This window comes from Nerophis lumbriciformis, linkage group LG01, assembly GCF_033978685.3.
Source record: "Nerophis lumbriciformis linkage group LG01, RoL_Nlum_v2.1, whole genome shotgun sequence".
NCBI classification, from domain to species: Eukaryota; Metazoa; Chordata; class Actinopteri; order Syngnathiformes; family Syngnathidae; genus Nerophis; species Nerophis lumbriciformis.
The window spans coordinates 41,792,365-41,810,918 of NC_084548.2; the positions used below are offsets into that span (position 1 = coordinate 41,792,365).

An 18,554-nucleotide genomic window follows, 5' to 3' on the forward strand; every position below is an offset into this window, starting at 1 on the left:
GTATGCTACTCTTATGTGTTTGGTGCAAAACGATGTGTAGGATTAACAATGTTAATGTTACCAGGGTTTGTTGTATGTGCATGTTGGATGAATCTTTCGTCAGACCAGAGGGGCAAGGCAAGAAGGCAGTCCGTGGGCAAGCAAGCAGTCGGGGGCTGGAGAGAAGCAACAAGGTCCGTGTCCAAGCAGGGGTCAAGGATCGAGGGAGGCAGTCCAAAATCCAAAGAGTTGAGGCACACAGCTCGATCACGGGGAACAGGAAAATCACTGCGGGGAACACAAAGGACATAAGACACGGGAACAGGGAAGTCACAGGGAGAGAGAGCAAGTATGCTGCAGGGAAGCCAGAGACGGGATGCTTACTACAAAGAGTGAACTATGTTCCGGCGCTGGATCTTCGGGTCCGCTGGTCTTTATGCTGCTTGCCTTCATTAGTCCCAGGTGTGCTGATTGCTTGCAGCTTTGCCAGCGCGTGGCCGCAATGCCTTGTGCTCTGCCAGCAGAGGTGCCAGCCGAGCATGCAGTAGAAGGAATGAGGGGTTGTGCATGCACCGTGACAAAAACAACTGAAAAATAAGCTTTGAGAACAGGTGATATGTACAGTATTGTTATGAGCTGGTAACCATTAATAGTAATAGGAGTGTAATAATGATTGACACTGCTTGACCAATCAGTGCTTACTGTACGGATTGATATGTACCGTAGCTCAGCCACAAATATTATAGATGGGTCTCTTCTAATAGGGGATCCAGTGTTGCCATGGTAATGACTTGAAGTCGCGTTATTCTTATCGCAAGCAATGAGCTTAGGTGAAAAAATAACAGTGGCATATACGAGTATTTTTCATTACAATGACAAACTAACCTGAGGTTTGTACTGTATGTCTCTGTGTGGACTTGTGCAATGTATTGAAACTATGAAACCTTACACCTGACAGCTCCCTGTATGACTGATGGTGACATGCCCAAACACACACCTACAGGAGTTTCAATGACTTGACCCGAACCTGCCCACTGTATCTACTCTACAAAACAAACTTTGGAGATTGTATGTGTATATATATATATATATATATATATATATATATATATATATATATATATATATATATATATATATATATATATATATATATATATATATATATGTATTTATATATATATATATGTACATATATACAGTATATGTATATGTGCAGTATATATATATATATATATATATATATATATATATATATATATATATATATGTATTTATGTGTATATATATGTACATATATACAGTATATGTATATGTGCAGTATGTATATATATATATATTTATGTATATATATGTACATATATACAGTATATCTATATGTGTAGTATGTATATATATATATATATATATATATATATTTGTATATATATATATATATATATATATATATATGTATATATATATATATATATATATATATATTTGTTTCCATATTTTTGCACAATAAAATATACTGATTGTTTTTTTCTGTGTCAACAGAAGCCAACTGTGAGGATGGTGTAACAGCAAGAGGAACTGCTCACTACTCAGGCCATGGCTTTCATGCTTCTCCTTTTTTTAAGATTCCTCACCTTTTCCCTCCATTCCTGTGATGCCCAGGTCATCATTGGCACATCCTCTTCATTTGCTCCCCCCGATCTTCCCAAAGACTCTCAACCTTCCAAGACAGATGGATATCTGTCCTCTACGCCTCACAGTGGGCGCAGTGCTGTGCCAGCTAAGGTTACAATGTGGGATCAGCTGACAACAACAAATGCAGTGCAGCAAGGACAAATAATACACCCAACTGCCTCTGCTATGTCAACCCTTTCTTCTCAGACACGAAGCCGTGGGACAAACATTAGTCAAGCGAGCATCGCCAAGCTCAGGATAGACCTAACTAACCACAGTGGGGCTTTGGCAAAAGAAAAATCTGCCTCAAAAGGCTTGTCGGCACCTGTGCTCACTTCACCCTCCAGTAAACCAGTGATCGCCATCAATCCACCTGTAGATACAAGTAATTTGCAGGGGCTAGGATCAGGAAGTACAACATTGATGCTTGAAAAAGAGGAATTACTTCCTCCTGTGCCAACAACTGCTGATTTAGTGGAGCACTATCAAGCACACACACAGGCTAAAAGATCTGAAGTACACAATTCATCAACTGTGGAGCCCCATATGTTGGCACTGACACCACAAACTGGATCAAAAGCCTCACAGGCCACAGCTTCTGTTTTTGTGATAACAGGTGAGAATTAAAAAAATTCAAGAAAGTTTAAACCTGCCCTTGCAAATGACATATAGTATGTGTATGTTCTTCCCAAATTTCAGGTTATCCTGCTGCAAAAACTCCTCCTTCAAAACAAGACTTGGGAGTTGCAGTGACTCTACACACACTTTCCACCACTACAGTTGGATCCACTGGGAAACAGCCAGAGATTCTTGGACAACCAGTTACCAATCAAAACAGGAACATTTCACATTCAGTGACAGCGATAGCAGCTACAACAACCATAGCTAGTATGCTTACAACTACTGATAGGAAACAACAAACCAAAGCAACAAATAAACCCAATCAAACACACCTGGTAAAAAAGGGAACTACGACGACCGTGCAGCCAACAGCAACAGGTATGTGAAGAATGTGCAATAGCTTGTCTAACTAGTTAGACCAGTTTCATAATCAGTGGTAAACAAATAATTTACCTTGATATCAGCTGAATGATGGGAAGAAGCAGTGAGCAGTGAGATGGTATTGGGTGTGAGGTACACACACAGATGGAAAAAGTATAAGGAGATGCAGAAAGGTTGGAAAATAAAGTGTAATGGATGATAATGGAATCACAAGCAGGCATGCATATAAGAGGAAAGTGGGTTCAGAAAAAAGGGACTATGGTATACAGGCAATGGGTAAATGTGTGGTCAAAGAAATAGGTACAGAAACGTAGTGAGCCGGTTTGGTAATGAAAAGCAGATGTAAGGAAAAATTATTCCAGGGAGGAGTTAAATAAAACCACCTAGAAAGGGGAAAGTGTGACATACAGGCGGAATGGAAAGGAACAACATAGTAATGACCTGGATGACTCTCATCCTTAAAATGTTAGTGAAATGTTCCACAACATTACATTAGAACTGCACTTTGAGATCTGTAAGCATTTTGGATAAGTTTATTACAACATGTGCACATTCAATCAGAGATAAGTTGAACCTACACAGCTGTGCAATATGGAATGTGTCTGGATCACACTCCTGTGAAGAATGGGGTGAATGAAGACATTTAAAAAATTTAAAAGTTTGACAAGGTCAAAAAAGTGTCGCTATGAGCTGTTCAAGTAACAAGAAGCACCAAGATAAAAGATGACTCTTGAGGCTCTGTGTCACTTTTATTTTATTTTTTTTTCAAGTCAACCGAGTGGCTCATCAAAAAAATTAGTGATTGACCATGCTGTGCAACCATCCATCATGTTTAAAATCCATAGAGGAAAAGTGTTGGGTTAGTTACTGAAAACCAGTAACTAGTTACAGTTACTAGTTACTTTATTTCAAAAGTAACTCAGTTACTAACTCAGTTACTTACACCAAAAAGTAATGCGTTACTGTGAAAAGTAACTATTTAGTTACTTATTTTTTTCTCCTTTTTTTTAAGGCTCCCATTAATGCCCTTTTAGCCTTTGTTTCAGTACTGTTATTGCACTGGAGAATAATACCATGTGTTGATCAACTTGACATGCATTTGCATCACTGAACTCTGCTAAGCAATGTGGTCTACATACAACACACAAAGACAAAGATATGTTTCAAAGGGCCAATTTATTTCAGGCCACAACAAATTGACAAAACTATTTGAAATAGCTGCAACATAACATACATAAGTAACAAACCGCATAATAACAACATAGCTGTAAAGCTGGCTTCACCCAAGGAAGGCACACATGACATACACAAAGCCTAATCAGGCATTTTTTCTCTCTCAAGGAATTGTGAAATAAAATCATGTATTCAGGAGATCAACACTGTAGTGAAGCCCAGAAGACTCTACACATTTCCCCAGTTTTAGTTTAGAGAAAATGAAAGATTGGCCTGGCCCACTAGCATCCCTCTTTATGTTTGTGAACTTTATAGTCTATACATTTAGAGTGATGTGATAATCAAACACTCTAGAAGTCTAGAATGAAATAGTATATAAGAGAATTGACAGTGTGTACCTTCAATGATGAGCAGAGGCAGAGTTTGGAGTGTTTTCTTTAGCTCGCTTTCCATGTTTATGTACTCACTGTCCAGGTACTTGGAACATGTTTTCTGTGCCATTTGTTGTTTGACGCCGGTATCATGCTATTTAGCTGCCAGAAAACGGGTGACTCCACTGTAGAAATAGCCTGCATGTCTTCTAGCACATACGCTGTAATGGCTCTATCAATGTTGTCCTGGCTAGCATTGCCTCCGTTAAAATCCTTAGGTGGAGGTGAAGTGGCATCGGAGTCTGTGTCTCTCTTTACTAGCTTCGTCAAAGCATGTTGCTTATGTGGCGTGGCGAAGTTGGGAGAGTGGCCGTGCCAGCAATCTGAGGGTTACCTTCTACCATCCTAGTCACGTCCGTTGTGTCCTTGAGCAAGACACTTCAACCTTGCTCCTGATGAGTCCTGGTTAGTGCCTTGCATGGCAGCTCCCGCCATCAGTGTGTGAATGTGTGTGTGAATGGGTGAATGTGGAAATAGTGTCAAAGCGCTTTGAGTTCCTGAAAAAGGTAGAAAAGCTATACAAGTATAACCCATTTACATTTATGTAGCTGTTTCAGCAGATTTGAATTGCTGTTTTGGGCAGTATTCCCGGGTGCGGTCACTGTTGCTACTCACTGCTCCCCTCACCTCCCAGGGGGTGATCAAGGGTGATGGGTCAAATGCAGAGAATAATTTCACCACACCTAGTGTGTGTGTGACAATCATTGTCACTTTAACTTTAAGTAGATGGGATCTTTGATCCAAGACACAACTTACATTTAACTAAAATGTTATTTTCTTTGTGCTCGACAAAAGAAAAGTAGTGACAATGTATCCATGTTAAGAACCTCGACTTCTGGCTTCGCCATGATGTCTTTTTAGTTGTTATGAGAGTAGCGTGTGTGTGTGTGTGTGTGGCCTTTTAAGAAATGACAGCATGTGAGGTGAGTGACGTCAGTGAGTGAGTGAGCGAGAGAGGTGAGGGAGCGCAACAGTGGATGCGTGCAGGTGCTCTAGCTTGGTGGATGGCTACGTGCAAGACACCAATAAAGTCACAAAATTGCAACAACCCGCCGGCCTCGTCATTCACCCTCGAGTCCGGAGCTGTAAAGACCCACTGCCGGGTAAAGTGAAGGGTGTTAGCCCCGAAGTACATAGGCCCTGGAGGAACGTCTCCCCTGCGCTCCGCTCCTCGGTCGAGGAAAGCACGCCTTTTCTTTTCCTTGTGAGACAGAAGGACGACACTTCTTCTGTTTCTAGCCGATACTACATTAAAAAATAACGTAAAATAACGCAGTAACGCATCATGTAGTAACGGTAACTGAATTACTGCATATAAAAAAATAACGCGTTAGATTACTAGTTACCGCCGAAACTAACGGCGTTACAGTAACGCGTTACTTAGTAACACGTTAGTCCCAACACTGTAGAGGAATACATCTGTTGTCAGCATGAGACATCATAAATCTGCTGTCTGGTAAATGGTAGTCATGGAAATGCATTTATTTTCAACATCTTTAAATACTATGGTGTGTTTCCAAGAAAGCTTAAGAGTATGAGTTTGACAAGATGAGATCTTGTAAAAACACAACATTGTTTCTTCTTTAAGAGAAAAGCTGTCTTGCCCGCACAGGGCAGACGCCCCACCCTCTTTTCAAGGCTCACACAGGGGCAAACATAGCTGAGGTTTTATAAGCAGCTGTCACTAACTTGGAGCTTAAAAGATCAAACCATCCATCCATCCATTTTATACCGTTTGTCCCTTTTGGGGTCGCGGGGGGTGCTGGAGCCTATCTCAGCTGCATTCGGGCGGAAGGCGGTGTACACCCTGGACAAGTCGCCACCTCATCGCAGGGCCAACATAGATAGACAGACAACATTCACACACTAGGACCAATTTAGTGTTGCCAATCAACCTATCCCCAGGTGCATGTCTTTGGAGGTGGGAGGAAGCCGGAGTACCCGGAGGGAACCCACGCAGTCACGGGGAGAACATGCAAACTCCACACAGAAAGATCCCGAGCCCGTGATCGAACCCATTGTGAGGCAAATGCACTAAACCCTGTTCCACCGTGCTGGATTGCTAAACCCTGCAACCCACCGCCGTGTTCCCTGTATCACTCGTTTATTCAAGCGGGTTAGACTTGTGGCTGCTTTTTCAGCAGGGTTCAACAACGACTGTTGTGTTAATGTACAAGCAGAAGCAGCTACAACTGCCATTACACAAGTTAATCATGGACGTTAGAACGCCATGGTACAGCACTTTGGATATGCTGGCCCGTTACCTCAAACAGCAAGCTGTTATAGCAGCATCTCCCACCAGCCTACCCCAGATATAAGACAGAACACCTAAATCATTGATAGACTTGACAGCTGCGATATGAAAGTTACATCCTTTTAAGACAGTTGCCACAGTGGTGGTGTTCAAAAAAATCTGACAATGTCTCTCATTGTGCCACTGAAGAGAACTATTGAACAGTTCAACAGTTAAAAGCTCATGCCTCAGTCATACGTGTAAAGTTACAAAACATTTCAAAATAAACTTGCATTGTTTTGTGACTCAGTTAAATAAACAAGTCTGTATCGTCATATATTTTGTAATTTTAGTTTTTTTCAAAGGTATGTCGAAATACACTCCTCAACTTCCCTGGGAAAGTCTATTCCTTAATGCTGGAGAGATAGGTACAACTGTTGTTCAAACCTCAGCTATAAGGAGATAAACGCATTTTTTTGTCCTTGTCGTGGAACACTGGACCAGCTCTACACCCTTGCAAGGGTACTGCAGGGTGCATGGGAGTTTGCCTAACTGGTGTACATGTGCTTAATGGACTTGGAAAAAGCATATGACCATGTCCATTGCAGTGCCCTATGTGGGGTTTTCAGGGAGTATTGGATTCATACTCCTACGTGCTATCTGTTCTTTGTACAACCAGAGCATGAGCCTGGTTCGCATTGCCATCAGTAAATCCAGCCTGTTCACTGTAAATGTACATATACAGAATATCAAGGCGCAGCCAAAGTCTTTGCTATTTGCCGATGATGTGGTCCTGATTGCCACATTAAGCTGTGACCTCCAGCGTACATTGGGGCAGTTAATAGCTGAGTGTGAAGCTTCTGGGATGAGACTCAGCACCTCCGAATCTGAGGCCATAGTTCTCAGCTAGAAAACAGTGGATTACACCCTTCGGGTTAGGAGTAAGGTCTTGCCCCAGGTGGAGAAGTTGTAATATCTTGAGATCTTGTTCACGAGTGAGGTAAGGCAGGGGGTGCAAGATTGACAGGCAAATCGGGGAAGCGGTCACTGTACTGGACCATCGTGGTGAAGCGAGAGCTGGGCCAGAAGGCAAATCTCTCGGTTAACTCGTTGATCTACGTTCTTACCATCACCAATGATTACAAGCTTTGGGTAGTGACCAAAAGAGCAAGATTGCGGGTACAAGCAACAAAGATAAATGACCTCTGAAAGGTAGCTGGACTCACTTCAAAAGAATGGGTGAGGATCTCAGTAGTCTGGGAGGAGTTTTAAGGTATGGCCTCTGCTCTTTCGCATCAGGAAGAGCCAGTTGAGGAAGCTCAGGCATCTTGTCCAGATGCCTCCTCGATTCCTCACTGGTCAGGTGTTTTAAGAGACACAATCCTCTGTGCACAAGTTTAGTGGATCAGCTTTACGTCAAATTTGCACTTGTTTTAATGCACACAGATCTTTTTTTTTTTTTTTTTTTTTTTTTTTTTTTTTTTTTTTTTTAATGTCCTGTCCAGCTTCTCAGGCAAATCATATAGTTGATGTAGATGCCCATGTCGGCTGTTCAGATTTACTTTACAAAAGAGAAGTGTAGGATACTTCTCTTGTTGCCTTATTTGTATTTGACTTTATTAAATGTATTTATATTATCATTTAGTGCAGCCGGGCCGGAGCAGGAGGGGATAGAAAGAGAAAAAAAAGAAGACAGAGGGGGAAATTGTGGGGACAAGAGGGGGATTAGACAGAGAGACAAAAACAACAACAACAACAACAACAACAATAGAGCAACATCAGCAAATATGACATGTACAAATATGATGGTAAAAGTAATAGCAAATAAGCAGTTAGCGAAAAATAAAAAATAATACAGAAATAACAATGAGCATTATTACACTACAAATGGATCAATACAAATACCAATGCACACAGATCTTTACTAGATAAGGGCCTCAGTTTACAGCTTGGAACACATTATAGATGTACTGTAATGCAGTCCTACACCTTGACGCTACTACCACCATCCTTGACTGTAAAAAAGACACTATTATCTTGACACTCACTTGTGTTGCTAGCTATTTGAACTTGGGTTTCCCAACCTTTACTGAGCCATTGCACATACTGTATTTTACTTTCTCATGGGACACTATAAAGCATTCCATGATTTATTCTGTTGTACGAATGGTAACAGATGGATACACAGGTTTATTTTTAACCTGCCTTCCACAGAATGGTTCTGCCTGTGACTGTGTCTCTGCAATAGATAGATAAAAGTACATTACCTTAAGCGTCATTTTCAGTGGATACTACATCTGTACTGCTATACAAGCTGTACACTGACTGCTCTAAAGTACAGTACAGGGTTTTCCCCTGGATTACCAACATACTTGTGGCGATAGAGGCGTGGCTAGGTGGCGTGGTGGGGTCGTGGTCTGTATGATGCCATTATGCCAATATTTCTCTAAAAAAATCTAAAAAATGTTATACATAAATTTGAAAATAAATGTGTTATTATTAATTATTAACAAACATATATTGTGTTGTATTATATTGTTTTGCTTAATTTTAAATTGTTGCTGCTTTGTTAATAATTGTTCAAGTTTCTAGAGACGACCTCAGTCCTTTTAGTGACTTTCTATATTAAAAAAGACTAGCAACAAATCTAGCATCTTGTTGTAGTGCTATTGGAGACTGTACTCGTGTTTAGAGACTCTTTACTTCTGTCACTCCAAACAGCGAGAGATGCAGGGAGCCTGACTTCACTCTTGCTTTACACTGTCCTAGCTGCACTTTTTGCCCTTAAAAGAGCGCCACTATCTTCTTATAATTTGCACATTGCACATTTTGTAGATCGCTGTCTGCAGGTATATCTAGGATACATTAAAGTACTGCCACATTGCAGGTGGCAGACATGCTGCCTCCGCTCCATAAAATCAGGTGTGTTCCTTACATCATCACAATATTCTGTTTTGGCAGTGCTGTTTCTGTGATCATTCTATTTCGGTGGCCACATTTTCAGTGCATCACTAGTTAATAGTGCGAAATAGTAGGCTCTATATATCCATTCATACAATATATTACCTAAATTTGTTTTCACGTAAATTACCATAATTTTTAACATGTGAAGGCTTTTATTTTGCCGTGGCGGGCCGCCACCATTAATTACATGGAGGGGAAACCCAGCAGTATATCCCTCGACAAAAGCGACCAGAATCATCATGACAGATTAAGCAATGATAATCAATACTACTGTATATACAGTACGGCAATCCTGTAAAATGTTCCAGTGTTCTTACATAGTGCAGGTGCAATGAAATACTGTGTGGTCTCTACAAATATAATTAACATTATACTTACTCCCTCCCCAAAGATTATATGCGCAACATTTGATGAATTTTTGAGCATCATTATGATTATATCATCTAGCCTGTACCGTAGAAAGACATTTTCTTTACCATCCATACAATGGCTCACATTTGTTTTATGAACTGGTATTGTCTGGCCTTGTTTAGGATGTACTGTTCTTCTGTTAACATCATAATGCTTACTGTACAACAATGATTTAGTCAGATTAGAGCAGGGGTCGGGAACCTTTTTGGCTGAGAGAGCCATGAAAGCCAAATATTTTAAAATGTATTTCCATGAGAGCCATATAATATTTTTTAACACTGAATACAACTAAATGCGTGCATTTTTTAAGTAAGATCAACATTTTATGATATGATATGAGTATGATAAGTCTCTTATTCTTTTTTAATAACATTGTTATTCTGAAGCTTACCAATAATAATTAAAATACTTCATACCATTAATGCAACTTCTTGAACAGGTGTGGTAGGAAACGGATGGATGGATTAAAATGCATGAGAATGTTTTATATTTTGAACTTTATTTTTAAGACTGATTACCAGCGGAATTATTCATTACTTATCGTGTTAAGCAATGTCAGTTAAGATTTATCTGACAGCCAGATGCAGTCATCAAAAGAGCCACATCTGGCTCCAGAGCCATAGGTTCCCTACCCCCGGATTAGAGGTCTCATTAGTATGGTTAATTTTCTTCCTTTGTAGAAATCCTATTTATATCGGTAGTGATGAGATAGATGCAGAACTGATTAGCAACACAAGAGTGACTTGATTGGGCCAGATGGTTCTAGGTCATTATTGTAATGGTGAACTGCACCCCTCTAGTGGCGTGAACACCACATATACTGTACATGATTATTATGATGCAATGCTTTTGATTTAAGATTGCCTTTGTATGTATAATGAATTCCAATGTAATAATGTTATGAATGAACATATTTACTTTTTTTATTAATTGCATTATATTAGAATAATAAAATCAAGACTCTTTTCTTCTCATCCCCAGTAAACTCGTCGGTCCTGACAACAACAGTGGCACCAGTTACCCAAACAATCTTGGCACCAACTTACCTCATTGATATGAAGAACCGCTCCATTTTGCTGGGTCATCCTCAGCAAGTGCCTCACTCCACGTTTAACCCGTCCACTTCTGCCAGCAACGAACTCTCCCCAAATGGCAGCCTTATCTACTGGGGTGACCTGAGCAGGACTCTGGCTTTTGCTTGGGCCCTTCATGTCTATGGATCAGCAAGCCTTTTCCTGCTTTTATTTGGCGGATCTGCACTTGGACTCATCTTGTCACCTGGCTCAAATTGTCCTCATCGGGCGGCTCTTGCTCTTGCCAATGCATTTTTGTTTCTCGTTGGAGGATTGAGAGCATCCCTCTTTCTTATTGATCCCTACGGGACACAGAAAATCCTTCCTCGCTCTGCAGTTGCGGCCATTTACAATTTGCCACTACACTTGCTAGTGTGGACACAAGCTGCCCTGGCCCTACTGGCCTTGAAGGTGGCTGGAGTAAGAGCTTTACCTGCAACATTAGAGCGTCCCCCCCTCGTGGCTGTGTTGGCTGTGCTGCAGTGCACTCTGCTGCTGGCAGCAGATCTGCTTTCCCCAGCGCTGTCCCCTGTGGTGCCTGTTACCCTGCAAGTTCTGTCCCTGTGCTGGGGTCTGGGTCTGTGTTTCGGATTCCTCTTTTATGTGTTTCCACGTATACGATGCCCTCCCATACCTCACCCTGGAATAACTGAAGAGGCCAATAGAAAGGCTTGGTCAGGAAGCAGGAGCGAAGGGGTGATTCTGGGAAAAGTGCTGGCAGTTTGTGCAGTTATAGGGGCTCTGTGCTGTGGGCTACATGTTCATGCCACCCTCTGGCTCTATGGACTGCTAGGAGACTGGATGAGTTTCAACTGGGGTTGGTGGCTGGTTCATTTCTGGGCCAGACTGCTGGAGCTGGCCTGGGGATTATCCCTCCTACTCTTGGCTTCATGGGTCTTTTGGAGGCCTCAGTGTTGCCGGCCAAGAGAAGAAGGTGGAGCAGGAGATAAAAGAACAACAGGAGAGATGCCGTCACCTGGCCATTCTGGAGGCTCTTCTCATAGACACACATGCTGGTTCAAGATAGTCCAAAGTCTCACGGGTAAGCCTTGCAGAAAGTCTGATAGTAACGGTGTTGGAGGAGCAAGTACAGCAGAGGTTCCTAACAACTGGGCTGGCCACGAACGTTCTGGAACTGACATCACAAAGAGTCTAATCAGGAACCAGAATCATGAGCAAACAATTGCCCAGCCACAGTGCATCAAAGACAGCAACCGGGCACGCAACCACAGGGGTCACTCTGCAGAGCGTGCCATATCTGATGGTTCCGAAGGCTCCCTGCTGAGACTGCAGGCAATGGACGTGCCTCGACATCGCTCAGGAAGCGGAAGTCTGGATCAAGATAGGGACACATCCTTTTCAATGTGTGAGTTTGATCTACGGCCCCCTTCTCCCATTAACCTCACCCGCAGTATCGATGAGGCTCTGCACAGAGAACACCTGCTTGAAGGTGGTAGCCTGTTTCATCCTTTAAACCTAACTTTACAATCCCCCTCCCCTGGATCAGGGGACAGTCCGGGGCCTTGGCTGCGCAGGAACAGTGACCCTCAATTTTCTGAAAGCAGTGAGGCTCCTACAGAGTCCTCGATGCCTTTGGGGGGAAGCATTCTCAGCAGTGTGCCCAGCAGGCAGGTGACTGCGCCACCTACACCCTCTTACCAGGGTCACAGGTGGGCCGGGAACGAGGTGGGGAATGTGCCGTCATCAGTGTCTTGCCCCGTGTCACTTCATCCCTCAAGAACATCAACAGGACATCTGGGGGAGGATGGAGTGGATGACACACGGCCCTTCATTACACCAGACTCTGACCGGAGGCGGGGAAGGTCTGCAAAGCCCGTGGGTTCACACAGTTACCTTGAGGTCAGCCGACACGACGACTCTGCTAGTGTGAGCAGTGAAATTATTGACTTATGAACAGATTCTGTTCCTACCAAAAACTGGAGCTATGAAGCAGATATCAAACGACAATGGCACTTCAGCTTACAATCTCAATAGGTTCAACGACCGAGTTTGTAACTCAAAGCACTTGCATCTCAAATCAGTTGCGCCTTTTGAAATTAATTTAATCCATTTAATCCTGCTTGGCCCTCCCGAAACATGTAACAGAGAAATGTAACATGCCTTTTAAAAAGAAAAATTATAAATAGGAAACATTGTTGGAGAAACAATACAATAGCGTGTACCTACTAACAACTATATTATTAACAGTATTGTTCAACATTTACATTTGGGAGCAGACCTTTTTGGGTCTCTTGGTGTCTCTTAAGAGCTGCTTCTCTGTTGGGTAACAATAGGAATTGTTATTGCTGGTTATGTTGCACACGGACGTCTTTGGGTGACGGACCGGAGGTCAGTGTTGACAGCAAGTTGTATCTGTGTACCATTAAAGGTAATTTTCAATAGTCCAATTTATTGAGTCAGGTCTAAACTGAACAAACTAAAACATGTCAAACATAACATCGGGATCTTATCCATATTTTCATGGATAACCTTTCGCAGTTTATGGCCGCAGAGGCTAGCTGCGGTTGTTGTGACGTAGGCTGACAAACTGACTCCACGGGTCGGCTAACCGATAGGACATTTTTTAGTGGTTAGTTTCTCTGATTCGGCCTTCCGCTTCTTCTCCTTTACACAAACTTTCCCAATTCCGGTGGTTGGAGGGCAGAATCTGTGGACAAATGCTACTTCAACCACAGCAGTGGAGAGGCTTGTATCTCAAATTATGCTCGCAACCTAAAGTATAACAAAAAGCTCAGAGACAGCTTGCATCTCAAAATACTTGTAAGTTGAGGTACTACTGTAATTCTAAATGAACTTCAGTATGAACAAAGAAATGTATCACTTAGTGATGGACTAAAAAAATCCTCTTATTTGCCTTGTTTACGAGGTTTGAAAATATACAGTGTACTCTACTCGAATATGAGTAAATAGATTTACATCAAGAAATTGCTGCTTATAGGAACAATCCTTGACATCAGAATTATCACATTTGAAGGCAAAATTGTGCTCCTCAAGGTCCCATCATTATTGTTTTTTCATGTACATATCAATAAGTGTTTTTGTTTACTTTTGTTCATTGTCCTGGGAATTTCATTTTGATTGAGCTTTTGTGTAATGTAAATATATGTGCCATACATGGTTTTGGTTTGTTCTTTGGTATTGTAATGGTTATATGAGCCCAACTTTACAGTGTCTAAGGACATGGTGGCTCGACAACAATTTCCAAGCTAATATGCTGTCCTCTCTGTTTTGGGACTGACAACATATTGAGGAAGTAAACAATAGCCAGCGATGCAGACGCCATAACTTACATACTAACATGTTCTTTCCTGTAGGTGATTATCCGCCTTAGTGGATGTCATGTAAAACTATTTTCTTCCATATATTATATTACAATGATACAATGCCCATGACTGCATTTATCAGGAGTTAATTAGTAGTACTGATTATACATGCGGCCCTAATGGAATTATAGAATCCATGACTGCTTTGGTAAAAACAAATATATTTATGTGTGTGTGTGTGTATTTACAGCCAAAGACTGATTTGCCATGGACTCACTAATGCAACACTTAACTTTACATTGAAGCACTAGAATGAAGTATTTTACTAAAGAGAAAAGTATCTTTCAAAAATATATAGGAATTATGTAAATACTGGTATTTTTATGTTAAATAAAGGTATATTCGAAACTGTCATATTTGTCAATGTGAAAGACAATCGAAAGTGTTCTTTTGTTGGCAGAGTGCCGTGTCGTTGTTTTGTTAGTTTATTCAGGCAAGGACAAGTGAGGAATAAAATATTGATGCTGGTATTGCGATTACATTAAATTACAAACGTTATCCTTAAACTGACAGCATATAGCATTAGCTTGTATGTGTTAATTGGAATATTGTTTTTTCAGTAATTATTTCAAGTAGTGATTTTTTTTCCTTTCACTGGTTAAAAAACATATTGAATTTGTCTCATGTATCATAAAACCCAAACCAATGACCTACAGTTCTTTTGATGACCTTTGGAGTGGTGCTTGGATTGTTATTTGTGGTATTTTCAGCCTAATGGCCTTGTGTTGTGGTCTACATTCCAATCAAACTGTAATACTTTGTTGTCTTGCTTTTTGCTGTTACTCATATTTCGTCCTGACTAGAGTGGGACCTCCAAGTGTGTTAGTGGTGCCCCCTCAGCAAAGAATATGTGCCATAGAAAACGCACTCCATGTGTCCAGCCTAGTGTGTAGTCACTGTGCGGAAATTCAGTATTTGGCTCATTGAGCATTTGTTTCCTTCATTTTACTGCAATTTATGTCTGGATTCAAATAAACATAAAATGATCGCAGTTTGTGTTAACTATGTTGTATGTTACTTCGTGATTTCAGGTTACTCTAGATCAGTGCTTCTTAGAGTTTTTTTTTTTTTTTTACATAAACATGTAAATATGCAAGATTATAGCCAACGGCTAAATTCCATCTTTAGTCCCTTCAGCATGTTGATGTTTACATAGGATAAATAAGACAACAGCGACAAGTACAAAACCCAAAACCAGTGTAGTTGGCATGTTGTGTAAATCATAAATAAAAACAGAATACAATGATTTGCAAATCCTTTTCAACTTATATTCAATTGAATACATTACAAAGACAAAATATTTAATGTTTAAACTGAGAAACTTCTTCTTTTTTTTTTTTTTTGCAAATAATCTTTAACTTAGAATTTAATGGCAGCTGCACATTGCAAACAAGTTGGCACAGGGGCATTTTTACCACTGTGTTACATGGCCTTTCCTTTTAACAATACTCAGTAAACGTTTGGGAACTGAGGAGAGCAATTTTTTAAGTTTTCAGTTGGAATTCTTTCCCATTCTTGCTTGATGTAAAGCTGAAGTTGTTCAACAGTTCTGGGTCTCCGTTGTGGTATTTTAGGCTTCATAATGTGCCACACATTTTCAATGGGAGACAGGTCTGGACTACAGGCAGGCCAGTCTGGTACCCACACTCTTTTACTATGAAGCCACACTGTTGTAACACGTGGCTTGGCATTGTGTTGCTGAAATAAGCAGGGGCGTCCATGGTAACGTTGCTTGGATGGCAACATATGTTGCTCCAAAACCTGTATGTACCTTTCAGCATTAATGGTGCCTTCACAGATGTGTAAGTTACCCATGCCTTATACTAATACACCCCCATACCATAACAGATGCTGGCATTTGAACTTTGGGCCTATAAAAATCTGGATGGTTCTTTTCCTCTTTGGTCCGAAGGACACAACGTCCACAGTTTCCAAAAACAATTTGAAATGTGGATTTGTCAGACCACAGAACACTTTTCCACTTTGCATCAGTTCATCTTAGACGAGCTCGGGCCCAGCAAAGCCGACGGCGTTTCTGGGTGTTGTTGATAAATGGCTTTCGCTTTGCATAGTAGAGTTTTAACTTGCACTTACAGATGTAGCGACAAACTGTAGTTACTGACAGTGGTTTTCTGAAGTGTTCCTAAGCCCATGTGGTGATGTCCTTTAGACACTGATGTCGCTTTTTGATGAAGAACCGCCTGAGGGATCGAAGGTCACGGGCCTTGCCTCTTACGTGCAGTTATTTCTCCAGATTTTCTGAACCTTTTTATGATATTACGGACCGTAGATGGTGAAATTCCTAAATTCCTGGCAATAACTCGTTGAGAAATATTGTTCTGTTCTAACTGCCGTGTCCGCCAGTTAGAGCAGAGTAATCTCGTAACTTTAGATATTGCGGACACATCTGCTAGCGTTAGCTGTAGCGAGCTAACTAGCCCAGCCTATAGCAGCCTTAAGCGTCCTATAAGCTACGGTGTACCAATTGAGACGCATAATAGGTTTAGCCCTTTAGCTAGTCCTACACCCCAGTCTACCGGGCACCACACCTTAGTTATAGGGGACTACATCACTCGAAACATAAAGCTTAGCAAACTATCCACAACTAACTGTATTCCCGGGGCCAGGGCACCTGACATTGAAGCTAATCTTAGGGAGCTAACTCGCAACAGGCCTAGTAAACATGCACGACAGGCTAATCGCACCGCTAGTTATGCGAATATAGTTGTATACGTTGGCTCCAATGACACCAGGATGAGACAGTCAGAGATTACAAAGAGAAACATAGCCAGGACTTGTGATCTCGCTAGAAAGATGTCCAGGCATCGAGTAATTGTCTCTGGCGCCCTGCCTGCGAGAGGCAATGATGAGAGGTATAGCAGATTAGTCTCGCTTAACAAGTTGCTGGCTAGCTTCTGTAGACAACAGGGACTAATGTTTATTGATAACTGGCCCTCTTTCTGGGGCAAACCAGGCTTGCTGATGAGAGACGGCCTTCACCCTAACCAGGAAGGCGCCATCATCCTGGCTAGGAACATAGACTACTGTTTAAGTCTCACTTGACTAACTACACTAGAGCAAGCCCGGTCACAGGCAATTACAGAGCCTGCTAGTCCGGGTGAGGAGTCAGTTAAGCTAGAACTAGCCAGCGCCAGGCTGGATAATCCCTGTACGCATAGCAATTCTCTTAGAATAATACACAATTCACATAATGTTTTTTCTGTTGTGATTGTGTCAGAGGTAGTCATGCATTCTACTGAGGTGGCAAATTATGATGCGTTCAGTTTATTGCAGCACCAAGCAAACAATCGGAAAATTCCCGTCATATCAATTCCTAGATATGGTCGAAACTATTTAAAGTGCACTACGTATTATAAACGCAACATTGTTAATATTGCTACTATGGATAATCTCAACAAAAACTCGTCAAAACAGCCCTAATATACAATGAAAACTTTAACCTTACCCCTAACCTAAATAATAAATATAAATTGTTTGAGGTGCTTACTATGAGGTCTGTCACACCGCTACCTCTCGACCTGGATGTTATCTACCGCCCCCCTGGGCCCTATTCGGACTTTATCAGTGAATTCTCAGAGTTTCTTGCTGATCTAGTGACGCACGCCGACAATATAATCATAATGGGGGACTTTAATATTCTTATGAATACCCCATCGGACCCTCAGTGCGTGGCGCTCCAGACCATAATTGATAGCTGTGGTCTTACACAAATAATATATGAACCCACGCATCACAACGGTAATACGATAGATCTAGTGCTTGTCAGGGGTGTCACCACCTCCAAAGTTATGATACTTCCGTATAATAAAGTAATGTCTGATCATTACCATATAAAATTCGAAGTTCTGACTCATTGTCAACAAGCAAATAATAATAACTGCTATAGCAGCCGCAACATTAATGCTGCCACAACGATGACTCTTGCTGACCTACTGCCTTCAGTAATGGCACCATTCCCAAATTATGTCGGCTCTATTGATAACCTCACTAACATCTTTGACGATGCCCTGCACGAAACCATTATATTAGTATAGCACCGCTAAAGCAAAAAAGAGCCCCTAAAAGGCGCACCCCATGGTTTACAGAAGAAACTAGAGCTCATAAATTATCATGTAGAAAGCTGAAACGCAGATGGCGCGCGACTAAACTTGAGGTTTTCCATCAAGCATGGAGTGATAGTTTAATAACTTATAAACGCATCCTTACCTTAGCTAAAGCTAAATCTTATTCAAATCTCATCCGCCTCAACAAA

The 18,554-nt window shown here is 41.3% G+C and overlaps 1 protein-coding gene across 1 annotated transcript in view; it reads left to right on the forward strand.

The window, feature by feature from the left end:
• The window catches only part of LOC133620383 (uncharacterized), a 37,956-nt gene extending 22,684 nt beyond the window's left edge, over nucleotides 1-15,272 (forward strand). The window contains exons 2-4 of the mRNA XM_061981848.1: nucleotides 1,519-2,266; nucleotides 2,350-2,649; nucleotides 10,846-15,272. Of these exons, the coding sequence (XP_061837832.1) occupies nucleotides 1,573-2,266; nucleotides 2,350-2,649; nucleotides 10,846-12,851 (3,000 nt within the window). The 5' untranslated portion in view covers nucleotides 1,519-1,572 and the 3' untranslated portion in view covers nucleotides 12,852-15,272. The remainder of the gene's footprint in view (nucleotides 1-1,518; nucleotides 2,267-2,349; nucleotides 2,650-10,845) is intronic.
• The last annotated feature ends 3,282 nt before the right edge of the window (nucleotides 15,273-18,554 follow it).